This window comes from Schistocerca americana, chromosome 3 (assembly GCF_021461395.2).
Source record: "Schistocerca americana isolate TAMUIC-IGC-003095 chromosome 3, iqSchAmer2.1, whole genome shotgun sequence".
Classification (NCBI taxonomy): domain Eukaryota; kingdom Metazoa; phylum Arthropoda; class Insecta; order Orthoptera; family Acrididae; genus Schistocerca; species Schistocerca americana.
The window spans coordinates 670393148-670407254 of record NC_060121.1 but is presented as its reverse complement, the minus strand read 5'-3'; the positions used below and the strand labels follow the sequence as shown (position 1 = coordinate 670407254).

The window sequence follows — 14107 nt, the reverse complement described above, 5'->3', positions numbered from 1 at the left end:
ATAATTCCAATCCCAAAGAAAGCAGGTGTTGACAGATGTGAAAATTACTGAACAATCACTTTAATAAGCCACAGCTGCAAAGTACTAACACGAATTCTTTACAGACGAGTGGAAAAACTAGTAGAAGCCGACCTCGGGAAAGATCAGTTTGGATTCCGTAGAAATACTGGAACACGTGAGGCAATACTGACCTTACGACTTATCTTAGAAGAAAGATTAAGGAAAGGCAAACCTACGTTTCTAGCATTTGTAGACTTAGAGAAAGCTTTTGATAATGTTGACTGGAATACTCTCTTTCAAATTCTAAAGGTGGCAGGGGTAAAATACAGGGAGCGAAAGGCTATTTACAACTTGTACAGAAACCAGATGGCAGTTATAAGAGTTGAGGGACATGAAAGGGAAGCAGTGGTTGGGAAAGGAGTAAGACAGGGTTGTAGCCCCTCCCCAATGTTATTCAATCTCTATATTGAGCAAGCAGTAAAGGAAACAAAAGAAAAATTTGGAGTAGGTTTTAAAATCCATGGAGAAGAAATAAAAACTTTGAGGTTCGCCGATGACATTGTAATTCTGTCAGAGACAGAAAAGGACTTGGAAGAGCAGTTGAACGGAATGGATGGTGTCTTGAAGGGAGGATATAAGATGAACATCAACAAAAGCAAAACGAGGATAATGGAATGTAGTCGAGTTAAGTCGGGTGATGCTGAGGGTATTAGATTAGGAAATGAGACACTTAAAGTAGTAAAGGAGTTTTGCTATTTGGGGAGCAAAATAACTGATGATGGACGAAGTAGAGAGGATATACAATGTAGACTGGCAATGGCAAGGAAAGCGTTTCTGACGAAGAGAAATTTGTTAACATCGAGTATAGATTTAAGTGTCAGGAAGTTATTTCTGAAAGTATTTGTATGGAGTGTAGCCATGTATCGAAGTGAAACATGGACGGTAAATAGTTTGGACAAGAAGAGAATAGAAGCTTTTGAAATGTGGTGCTACAGAAGAATGCTGAAGATTAGATGGGTAGATCACATAACTAATGAGGAAGTATTGAATAGGATTGGGGAGAAGAGAAGTTTGTGGCACAACTTGACCAGAAGAAGGGATCGGTTGGTAGGACATGTTCTGAGGCATCAAGGGATCACCAATTTAGTATTGGAGGGCAGCGTGGAGGGTAAAAATCATAGGGGGAGACCAAGAGATGAATACACTAAGCAGATTCAGAAGGATGTAGGTTGCAGTAGGTACTGCGAGATGAAGAAGCTTGCACAGGATAGAGTAGCATGGAGAGCTGCATCAAACCAGTCTCAGGACTGAAGACCACAACAACAACAACAACATGTGTGTCATTTTACAAGTCAGAAAGGAATCACTTTAAATGCATTTCCCCCTGTGTACATAAATTAAATGGTACAGCTGAAAGATAAAACAAATCTGTTATTGATATGTCAAGATTTCTGTCAGCTGAAGTGAGAGAAAAATAAGAGATTTTGGCCTGAAGTGGTTTTTGCAGCTGCATACTTTAAAAGCAGAATTTTATCTAATATTATTGAAAGAAAAACTTGTGCGATATTGTTTGGGAAGAAACCTAATGTTGAACATTTTAAGTTCTATGGAATTAGGGTCTTTGTATGAGTGTCAGAGCAACTTATAAAGTTAAAGTGAGGTCATTAAGTAGACTTGGGAATTTTAATAGGGTACAGTGAAGTTGGATAAAGAGTACTGATTAAAAACAAAGTAGTCATTGCGAGATATGTTTATACTGTGGCAGATAATGTCAGATGTGTTGATATTAGGTACTCTGATTGAGGGAGTGAATATTTTACTGATTCTGAGTGCAAAAGCATAGAAAATAGATCAGTATATGAGCAAGTGGAAGAAAAAGGTATCAAAGGGTGTCCAAGCAATTATAAATAAAAACAGGAACAAGAATTGAAAAGGTCAGCCAGAAAACACAGAGTGCCTGATATATTTAATTATTATGTCATGACTAACTCCATTTATGTAAACTTCTAACAGTATACAAAATTTTGAGGAGACAACGAATAGCAATAAGTCAGAAATTGGAAGTGACCAAGGGATTAGAAAATCAGAAGTTTAAATAAGAATAAAACCTGGAAACGAGTAACTAAACAAGTGAATGTAAAGTTCTTGATGCAAAGTCTGAGAAGTCTCTTAAAACTCAGGGGCACCAAATACTGAATATTTTAATTATTTATTATTAACCTTACTAAAAATTCAAAGTAAATGGAAGCACATTGCCATTCTGTGAATGAATGTTATATGAATGGAACTATAGACATTTGTAAAGCAGATTCAGAAAGCAATGTAGCAGATATTTTTACTAAATCTTTGAGCAAGGATAATCTGTAAAATTTTGATAAATATTGAATGTAATTTGATTGTGATATAACTGTAAGGAGATGTGTTGGAATGTGCTATATTTATATCAACAGTTTTGACTGTGTTGACAGGGATCTCAACAATCAGTATTATATTTTTACTACACAACATTTAGTCCATTATTTCCATCCCATGAATGTGTTCACTGTGTAAAGAGAGATGCATTTGTATTTTCCTTTTTCTAAATAAATATTCTTAACAATCATTATTATCTTCTTTTCTTATTGTAATTATTCATGTGTGTCCACATAAATTTATCATGGGGAGGGAGGGGGGAGGGGAGAGTTCAACATTGCCATTTTTGTTCAAACAAAATTTGGGCTTGCATCCGGTCGTTGTTCAAGCCCAAAATTTGTTTGAACAGTCAATTCGCCGGGAAATTTTTAAAATTCACATTGCCATTTTTTATATAAATGAGTTAGTCGATATTGAGACGTGTCATGCCATGAAGCTAAATTTTGTATATGACACAAGAAACTTATTATGTCCCAGAAAACTGGTAGTTATTACAAAATATATAAACAGAAACTCTGAACTCCAGATTATAAGGGCACAGCCGGGGGAGGGGCTCGGTAAGCTCCCCTACTTCAGGATGTCTGAGTGTTTGCTACATACTTAATAGTATCTCCAGTGCCACACTTGAGCAACATGTTTGCAGTATAGATCCATTGCATATGAGTATAAAAAGAAATTGAATAAGAATAAAAAAGGATATTTACAAGTCTATGAACGTCACTTGCAGGAAGGGAGAGAAAATCGGGAAAACAGATGCTGCTGTTGTGGTTCAAATTATCTTAAGCTTTATTGTTGTTGTTGTTGTGGTCTTCAGTCCTGAGACTGGTTTGATGCAGCTCTCCATGCTAATCCATCCCGTGCAAGCTCCTTCACCTCCCAGTACCTACTGCAACCTACATCCTTCTGAATTTGCTAAGTGTATTCATCTCTTGGTATCCCTCTACGATTTTTACCCTCCACGCTGCCCTCCAATGCTAAATTTGTGACCCCTTGATGCCTCAGGACATGTCCTACCAACCGATCCCTTCTTCTAGTCAAGTTGGGCCACAAACGTCTCTTCTCCCCAATCCTATTCAATACCTCCTCATTAGTTACATGATCTACCCACCTAATCTTCAACAATCTTCTGTAGCATGACATTTCAAAAGCTTCTATTCTCTTCTTGTCCAAACTATTTATTGTCCATGTTTCACTTCCATACATGGCTACACTTTCAGAAACAAATTCCTGACACTTAAATCTATACTCGATGTTAACAAATTTCTCTTCTTTAGAAACGCTTTCCTCGCCATTACCAGTCTACATTTTATATCCTCTCTACTTCGACCATCATCAGTTATTTTGCTCCCCGAATAGCAAAACTGCTTTACTACTTTAAGTGTCTCGTTTCCTAATCTAATTCCCTCAGCATCACCCGACTTAATTCGACTACATTCCATTATCCTCGTTTTATTTTTGTTGATCTTCATGTTATATCCTCCTTTCAGGACACTGTCCATTCCGTTCAACTGCTCTTCCGAGTCCTTTGCTGTCTCTGACAGAATTACAATGTCATCGCAAACCTCAAATTTTTTATTTCTTCTCCCTGGATTTTAATACCTATGCCAAATTTTTCTTTTGTTTCCTTTACTGCTTGCTCAATATACAGATTGAATAACATTGGGGAGAGACTACAACCCTGTCTCACTCCCTTCCCAACCACTGCTTCTCTTTCATGTCCCTCGACTCTTATAACTGCCATCTGGTTTCTGTACAAATTGTAAATAGCCTTTCGCTCCCTGTATTTTACCCCTGCCACCTTTAGAATTTGGAAGAGAATATTCCAGTCAACGTTGTCAAAAGCTTTCACTAAGTCTACAAATGCTAGAAACGTAGGTTTGCCTTTCCTTAATCTTTCTTCTAAGGTAAGTCGTAAGATCAGTATTGCCTCACGTGTTCCAACATTTCTACGGAATCCAAACTGATCTTCCCTGAGGTCAGCTTCTACCAGGGGTATTTTGCCTGTCTCGTACATCTTGCTCACCAGATGGTAGAGTTTTGTCAGGACTGGCTCTCCCAAGGCCGTCAGTAGTTCTAATGGAAAGTTGTCTGCTCCCGGGGCCTTGTTTCGACTCAGGTCTTGCAGTGCTCTGTCAAACTCTTCAAGCAGTATCGTATCTCCCATTTCATCTTCATCTATATCCTCATCCATTTCCATAATATTGTCCTCAAGTACATCGCCCTAGTATAGACCCTCTATATACTCCTTCCATCTTTCTGCTTTCCCTTCTTCGCTTAGAACTGGGTTTCCATCTGAGCTCTTGATATTCATACAAGTGCCTCTCTTTTCTCCAAAGGTCTCTTTAATTTTCCTGTAGGCAGTATCTATCTTATCCCTAGTGAGATAAGCCTCTACATCCTTACATTTGTCCTCTAGCCATGCCTGCTTAGCCATTTTGCACTTCCTGTCGATCTCATTTTTGAGACGTTTGTATTCCTTTTTTCCTGCTTCATTTACTGCATTTTTATATTTTCTCCTTTCAGCAATTAAATTCAACATGTATTCTGTTACCCAAGGATTTCTACTAGCCCTCGTCTTTTTACCTACCTGATCCTTTGCTGCCTTCAATACTTCATCCCTCAAAGCTACCCATTCTTCTTCTACTCTATTTCTTTCCCCCATTCCTGTCAATTGTTCCCTTATGCTCTCCCTGAAACTTTGTAAAACCTCTGGTTTAGTCAGTTTATCCAGGTCCCATCTCCTTAAATTGACACCTTTTTGCAGTTTCTTCAGTTTTAATCCACAGTTCATAACCAATAGGTTGTGGTCAGAGTCCACATCTGCCCCTGGAAATGTCCTACAATTTAAAATCTGGTTCCTAAATCTCTGTCTTACCATTATATAATCTATCTGATACCTTTTAGTATCTTCAGGATTCTTCCATGTATGCAACCTTCTTTCATGATTCTTGAACCAAGTGTTAGCTATGATTAAGTTATGCTCTGTGCAAAATTCTACCAGACGGCTTCCTCTTTCATTTCTTACCACAATCCATATTCACCTACTATGTTTCCTTCTCTCCCTTTTCCTATGCTTGAATTCCAGTCACCCATAACTATTAAATTATTGTCTGCCTTCACTATTTGAATAATTTCTTTTATCTCCTCATACATTTCATCAATTTCTTCGTCATCTGCAGAGGTAGTTGGCATATAAACTTGTACTACTGTAGTAGGCATGGGCTTCATGTCTATCTTGGCCACAATAATGCATTCACTATGCTGTTTGTAATAGCTTACCCGTACTCCTATTTTTTTATTCATTATTAAACCTACTACTGCATTACCACTATTTGATTTTGTATTTATAACCCTGTATTCACCTGACCAAAAGCCTTGTTCCTCCTGCCACCGAACTTCACTAATTCCCACTATACCTAACTTTAACCTATCCATTTCCCTTTTTACATTTTCTAACTTACCTGCCCGATTAAGCGATCTGACATTCCACACTCCGATCCGTAGAATGCCAGTTTTCTTTCTCCTGATAACGACGTTCTCCTGAGTAGTCCCCGCCTGAAATTCCAAATGGGGGACTATTTTACCTCCGGAATATTTTACCCAAGAGGATGCCATCATCATTTAACTATACAGTAAAGCTGCATGCCCTCGGGAAAAATTACACCTGTAGTTTCCCCTTGCTTTCAGCCGTTCGCAGTACCACAACAGCAAGGCCATTTTGGCTAGTGTTACAAAGCCAGATCAGTCAATCATCCAGACTGTTGCCCCTGCAACTACTGAAAACGCTGCTGCCCCTCTTCAGGAACCACATGTTTGTCAGGCCTCTCAACAGATACCCCTCCATTGTGGTTGCATCTACGGTATGGCTATCTGTATCGTTGAGGCATGCAAGCCTCCCCACTAACGCCAAGGTCCATGGTTCATGGGGGGTTAAGCTTTATATGATTACTTATATGCACATCTGAGAGAACACTGTTGATGATTCACAGTTGTACAAAGTACTTCAAAATTAATTTGCTGATGTGAATTCCTTGAAATCAGCTGTATAATAGTATGTGGAAAGTTCTGGTTGAGAATTACAAATTATTAGGGAATAAAGGAAATGACTCGCCAAAAGGCAGGAATGAATTTCATTCTGAAAGCTAGGAATGTTCTGTACCTTTTGATGAGACAGCACTTCTGGTTTTCAATGAGTTATCTTCTTTATTTCTAGATAATATGAAATCAGCTGCATTAGGTTAAAAAGCATTAGAAACTGTACTGAAACTTAGCCATAAAATGAATGTAATAATCCATCCTATCCCAAAATGATATGTCGTACGACATCTAAACTAAAAACCAGAGGCAAAAAATTGCGTATGGTACAGAAAATCAATGAGTTAAGAAATGAAAGCAAATGGAGAATTGCTGTTAATATTTAAATGGAAGCATTGGGTTGAAACAATATTACTTTACAAGGCTTCCATTTAAACAGAGATGGAAAGAAACAGATGTCTGAAACACTCTTTTTACTTATTAGTGATAACAAAGTAAGAATCCCAAGTGTTAATTAAGTCTTAGAAAATTATGGGCATGAAAATAAGAAAGGAGAAAGCAGAAGGCATAGCAAAGACAATCACTAAAACAGTACAAACTGTAACTGATCAGTGGGAAAAAAAAACATAAAGCATAGGAAAGACAATAACCGGAACATTGCGGACTACAAATGGTCAGAGGTTCAGGGTAACAGAAAAGAAGATATCTGAAAAATTAACAACAATCTAGAGCTAACAAACTACACAGAGGAAAGAGAAGTTCAAGATGTCAATCAGTACATCTAAAAACCTGTTTCATTTGTCTTAAAATAACGTCCCACTGATTGAAAAATCACATGCTGTTACAAAACCTCCAACCTCAATTGAAACCATCCACGCATCAGAAGAAACTTCAATAGCAACAATGTCACAAGGACCAACACCAACCTCACCAACAGAAACTGCAACCACCCCAGCAGTGGGAGATGATTCAGCATAGCCAGTTAGAAGGAACATGAGACAGCTAAGTTATTCAAGGGAATTTTTTATTGCCAGAAGCTATGAAGGTAAGTGGTAGTGTAGATATTCCCTCAGCTTCAGGAATGAAGATCTTTCACAAAAATGTTCAGGCCCTACACAAAAAAGTTGAAGGTTTAAATATGCTAATAATCCATGAACTAAAAGAGATTCCTGTAATGTGTCTTTCTGAGCACTAGCTTGACCTTAACATAATATGTTTCCCTACAAAATTTATCTCTGGTTGACTGCTATAATAAACCAATTAGCCACTATGGGGGAATCCACAAACTGGCCAAAGATGATATAGAAGTTACTAACATAGCTAATATTACACATCAAAGTTGTGAAAAGTCTTGGAGACAGCAGTGATAAAAGTTCCCAAATTAAATTTGATAGTGGCTGTGGTATACCATTCCCTACCAGAAATGTTTGAGGTATTTCTACAGAAAATGGAATGGTTCCTTAATAAAGTAAATGCAACAAGATATGATGTTATAATTTGTGGTGACTTTAACATAGACCTTCTCAGTAATTATAAACAGAGAGCCACTCATGTCAGTCTCTCAGATCACAAAACCTACTGCTACGGTAAGCCTTGCAGCAATCACTCAGACAGCCTTCAATCAAATCCTGACTGATTAAGAGAAATTTAAGTGGTCTGTAAAAGTGTTAAGTATAGGTTTCAGTAGACACAAAATTTTAATAATGAGCATCACCACTGAAGGAGGGCAGGCAAACAACAACATACCTAAGTTTAAATACAGGATCTTTTGTCAGAAAAGCATAAATTTCTTTAATCCATTACCGTACAATGAAGACTGTTCTGCTGTGCATAAATGGAAAGTATTGGTACAAAATTCAACATATTTCTAGAAGAACTGATACAGCAATTTAATACAGCCTTTCCTCTAGAAATGATAAATATTAGAAGTAATGCAAGAGTCAAGGGTGGATTATTAAAGGAATTAGAACTTCTCATCAGAAGAAAATAGTACTGTATCAAATCTGCAAGGACAATAATGTCACAGCAAGTATGCATACTCACTATAAAAAATACACAAAAATTCGACAAAATGTCATGAAACAGGCAAAAAAATGCACAATGATATGCATATTAAAAATTCTACAAGTAAAGTAAAAGATTTGTGGGACATCATACAAAAAAAAGCAACAAGCAAAAACAAGAAAATCAATGATAACATTGTCTTGTTACATGACAATAAAAATTTTACAGAAGCAAGTGAAACAGAAAATATGCTCAGCAGCTATTTCATTGGAATAGCTAAAAGTTTAAAAAAACTTAATGTTGTTGGAAATCAGCAGCCAACAGGGAAGATAAACAGCTGTAAATTATCAGTGTCTGTGGATCATGTGAAGAGGGAGGAAACAATCAAGGCTGTTACATGTCTAAAAGCAACATACTCAGCAGCAGTTGACTGCATACCCAACAGAATCTTACAGCTCTCCCTCCACAATATTATTGACCCTCTCACTTACATACGTAACTGCTCATCAGAGATGGGCTTCTTTCTTGATCAGCTAAAAACATGCAAAGCTATTCCAATATTCAAAGCTGGTGATAAAGGTAAAGTGATAAACTAACACCCCATTACATGAACATCCTGTTTTACAAAGCACTGGGAAAAATAATGTACAGTAAGTTAATAAAGTTCATAAAGAAAAATGGAGTATTTGCTGCATCTCAACATGGTTTCCAAAGTAAGAAATCAACTGAGACAGCAAACCTATGAATGCATAACCACTGCTCTAAAAGCCATTGACAAAACAAAGCAAATGGCAGGTATATTGTTAGACTTATCTAAGGTTTTTGACATGGTTAATCACAGAATCTAAAAAAGCTTGAGTACTATGGCATTAGGGGACTGGCTAATGAATGGATCTCAATGACTGCAAGCAAAAAGTGTCCATTGGGCATGTAGACAAAAACACAAATAGTCTTGTAATACCTGTCAGAAGAATGCCCAATCAATTATAGCATACCTCAAGGGTCAGTAATGGGACGTTTCGTTTCCCTGGTGTACATCCACAATCTGGATGTGCATGTTGAATAAAATAAGTCCAACTGTTTCTAATGTCACATGGAAGAACCTCTATCTCTTTATGGCTGTTATTTCTTTAACATTTATTGTGGCATAAACTACTAAACCAGTCAAGAAATTAAATTTAATGTGACATTTGCAGGAAATTATCTGGAAAATTACAACAACCATGTTGATCAAAAATCCAAAGGAGTGATCCTTTACCTAAAGTCCAGCCTACCCACCCAGTAATTTACCAAATATAATTACAACATGTATTATAATATGGTTGCAGCACAAAATAACACATTTATCTTCAAGAACTATTATAATTCTAGTTTGGTGAACTTCAGTTCTAAGAAATTTTCAGACCAAATTTGACAAACTGTTCACCAACAAAACGCATGCAAAGGTGAAAAATTTTGCCTGTGTATGTGACTTCAGTAAATCATTCATTACATATAGAACTCATGGAACTAGAGTACGATTCTAAATTATAAACTAGGCTGCAGTCTAAAAGCACTTTAAGACAGTTTTATAATCATTTACTAAAAAAATGTTTTCCAAATTTTCCTTGACATGCAGCATAAAAATAATCTTGCCCGTGTCAAAGTACAGTTATGAGAAGTTTCTTCTATATTCACTATTCTTTGCCATTAATCACTGAACCTGTTTGATCAGTATTTTTGACATTTTTGTTTGAGATTCCTTTGGTTTCCATATTCAGTAGCCTATTGGCCATCGGAATCGTTTATTTTGTTCATTTTTAAAGTTAAGAGTTACAGTAAAGTATATAAAGCACATAACTAATCTTTTACAATGACAGACTGTCATAGCATACAAATAATAATTTTAATCACAATTAATTTCCAGTGTTCAGTGATAAGTACACAAAGTATTTTATACACATCTTTAATCCTAAAAGAACGTACCATGCCAGCGGGTGCAAAAAATCTTGTTCCCCAGAAGTACACAGCATTCTCACTTGTGCCTACCACAGTATATGTTGGACCACATTTGACAAACTGGAAAAGAGAATAAAACTCATAGCATTTCTTATGTTGATAATGTTTTGGGGGCTTTTATAATCAGTAATTTATTTAAATAAGAGACAATAATCAAGAAATGGCAGGTGGAATAATGAAACATTATATGTGAATGTGAAAGTATGTAGATAGAAACAAAAGGAAACAAAGTGGAAAGCAAACAGAATTGAAAAACAGTTTGACAAAGAGCAGAGAACATTAAGGAAATGAATAATTTTGTAATTCTTTCAGTCAACCTGTCAGGAATGGAGGAGAATAAAATAATGGACCTAATTAACCATTATTTACTCATAAGGTTAGAAAATGTAAACATACAATCAAAAGTTAAGACATGTGACCATCCAGTCACAAAATTTCAGAGGTTGTTCAGTGAAACCTTCTGAGTATTCTGGCGTTAGGAATTCACAGTCTCTTGTGGCTCATTATAAAGCAGTAACGTAATTATTATTTGTTCAGTGTGTGAACCTAATTACATTTGATTCCGCGAAAATATTATCACAATACAAAAAGAGCCTGTAATGTGCTATAACTGAAAGTACAGCAAAAAACACAATGTAATATCATCAAATACAAAAGCACTGTGAAGTTTCCATTACTCCAAGAACAGCTCAGCATGGTATCATTATGCTACTCTCCCATTCCATTCAATATATCCATGCTCAAGGTACAGACTAACTAACTCTTTATCAGTAAACCTATCCATACAGCTGTGTATCTCCATTAAAGTACAGCTAGCACTGTGGAAAAAGCAACCCTAAGGCAGAACTGAGCAACAATTAATTCAAGCTTGGGATATGAAGAGTAAAGTGAGCATTTAAGTTATCCACAGCAAGTACAAGGAGTGAATAGAGCTAGTTTGTTTCAAAACAAAATTTGCACTGTTGTCCAGATATTTTCAGTGCTATACAGATACAAGAATAAATGGAATTAAGAAATGAAACAATAAGCAAATACCCTGTAGTGAGCCTCAGGAGATTATAGGTCCATTACACCAAAATATTCAGAAAATATCCCTGAATAAATTTATAAATTTTGTTGATGGATTTCTCATTCACCCTGTAGATAAATGACATGTGGCAGGTAGACACACATAAGGGGTTAGAAAATTTCTCTAGCTTTCAAGTTACAATAATGCTCATTTTCTATTGTAAGTACATTCACCCCCACAACATTCCCTCCTCTCTCTCTCTCTCTCTCTCTCTCTCTCTCTCTCTCTCTCTCTCTCTGTGGTCTCTAGTGACTTGTTACAGGGTATTCGATTATAGTTCGATTTCTTACTCCCAATTATCTTTGGGTATGTATTGCACTAAAAGTGTCTGCACAGTGGTGCAGATGTTAACGTTATGCACTGTGTGTTCTTGAACTGTAAATAGAGAAATACTACAGGATAACACCTTGTGCAGATGGGTGGTTTCTTTTCCTTATTTTTGTTTGCTGTCCTCATCCTGGAACTCCTTTTATTATAATACTGTTTCAAAATAAAGACAAAAATTGGCACTGCAGTAATGTTTATCCTATATGGGTAAATGTAAAACCAAAGAGATTCATAAATAATTAAAGTTTTGATCCTCAACAAACGATTGAGTACAGACCATCAAATTTTGTCACATACAGTGATCAAGATAAGACATTGAACTGTTATTCATTAATTCATTATGTCATATACATCCTATCCAGAAGGAGAACATTCAGGGAGATTTAATGAGACAAAGTACACACTGAATATAACAGAGGGAAACATTCCACGTGGGAAAAATATATCTAAAAACAAAGATGATGTGACTTACCAAACAAAAGCGCTGGCATGTTGATAGACGCACAAACAAACACAAACATACACACAAAATTCAAGCTTTCGCAACCAACAGTTGCTTCGTCAGGAAAGAGGGAAGGAGAGGGAAAGACGAAAATATGTGGGTTTTAAGGGAGAGGGTCTCCGCTCCCGGGATTGGAATGACTCCTTACCCTCTCCCTTAAAACGCACATCCTTTTGTCTTTCCCTCTCCTTCCCTCTTTCCTGACGAAGCAACCGTTGGTTGCAAAAGCTTGAATTTTGTGTGTATGTTTGTGTTTGTTTGTGCATCTATCAACATGCCAGTGTTTTCGTTTGGTAAGTCACATCATCTTTGTTTTTAGATATATAAAGTACACACTGACATTAACAAAAGACAAACAAGTCACTGTAACTGAATGAGCTGCATCCTTATTTGTACTGCTCTTTATTTCCTATTGATAGCTTGATATTTATTTGATTAAACTGATATCTTTCAAGATAATCATTACCTATACCCATAAACACAGAGCCACATTTATTGTACATTATATTACCACATGACATTCAACTTTACTAGGGATATTACTACCAGTACCCATCATATAGTTAATGGAACATTTAATCGTAAATCTAAATATTCAGATAGTTTTAAGAGAAAGTGGGAAATAAGGTGTGTTTTTTAATTTCCCTTTTGAGTTATTTGATATTCACAGTGACTTAGAACCAGAGTAAATACCATAACATCGCTCAGAACCCTTTACAAGGAGGCAAAATCTAAATGAAAATTATTTTTCTCTCTTTCATTGTGATTGTGTAGACTGCAGTTCAGATAAAATGGATTTTTATTTTCAGCATTAAATATCAAAAGGAATAAACATACTACAAAGAGGTGCAAAAAATTGAGTTTTTAAAACAGATTCTGCAATATGTACAGTAATTTACTTTATACGATATTCTGACTGAAGTACCGGCTTAAAACCTTCAAAAAACTGTGAATACTCAAGTTGCAGTTAATGAGGGGATAATAAAAAGAACTGGGGAGACAAGAAATTTGTGGCACAACTTGACTAAAAGAAGGGATCAGTTGACAGGACACATTCTAAAATATCAAGGGATCAGCAATCTAGTACTGGAGGGAAGTATGGGGAGTAAAACTCATAGAGGGAGACCAAGAGAAGAATACAGTAAGCAGATAGAGAAGGCAGTAGGTTTCAGCAGTTATTCACAGATGAAGAGGCTTGCACAGGATAGCAGGATAGATAGAGTAGCATGGAGAGCTGCATCAAACCAGTCTTTGGACTGAAAATCACAACAATACCAAAATGTAGATTGAACCTAAAAATTGAGACACTGGTATAACAAAAAAGTGACAACTGATTAAATCCTATTGGACATCAACAAAATAACCACAAAAAAAGTGACTTTGACACATATTTATTAAAAGTGCGAAGATGAGAGATAAATTCAAGAAAATGCTTTTCCAATTTTAGTGTCTTCCATAACACTCATTAAAAATTTCACACCTGTTCATATTAATGGATGTACAGCATAATTTTCATGACTTCTATATGTTAAAATTGACAGTCATAAAAGTAATTTAGCAAACATGTGTTGGAAACAAATAGCTAACCAGGGCCCTATCAACATGATCCTACGTCCCTGGTAGAATTTTCACAGTCGCCCCCCCCCCCCCCTCCCACCCCTCTTCATAAAGTTACTTTTCTGTAATTTTTCCTAATCACACTTAGCAATATTATAATTTTATAAGTAGCTTTAATAAAAATTTAGCATTATTGAAAAAAT

The 14107-nt window shown here is 36.3% G+C and overlaps 1 protein-coding gene across 3 annotated transcripts in view; it reads right to left on the bottom strand.

The window, feature by feature from the left end:
• The window catches only part of LOC124607401 (serine/threonine-protein kinase Nek8), a 317572-nt gene that overhangs the window by 84568 nt on the left and 218897 nt on the right, over positions 1–14107 (bottom strand). For all 3 annotated transcript variants that reach the window (XM_047139723.1, XM_047139724.1, XM_047139725.1), the window contains one exon: positions 10417–10509. In XM_047139723.1, the coding sequence (XP_046995679.1) occupies positions 10417–10509 (93 nt within the window). The remainder of the gene's footprint in view (positions 1–10416; positions 10510–14107) is intronic.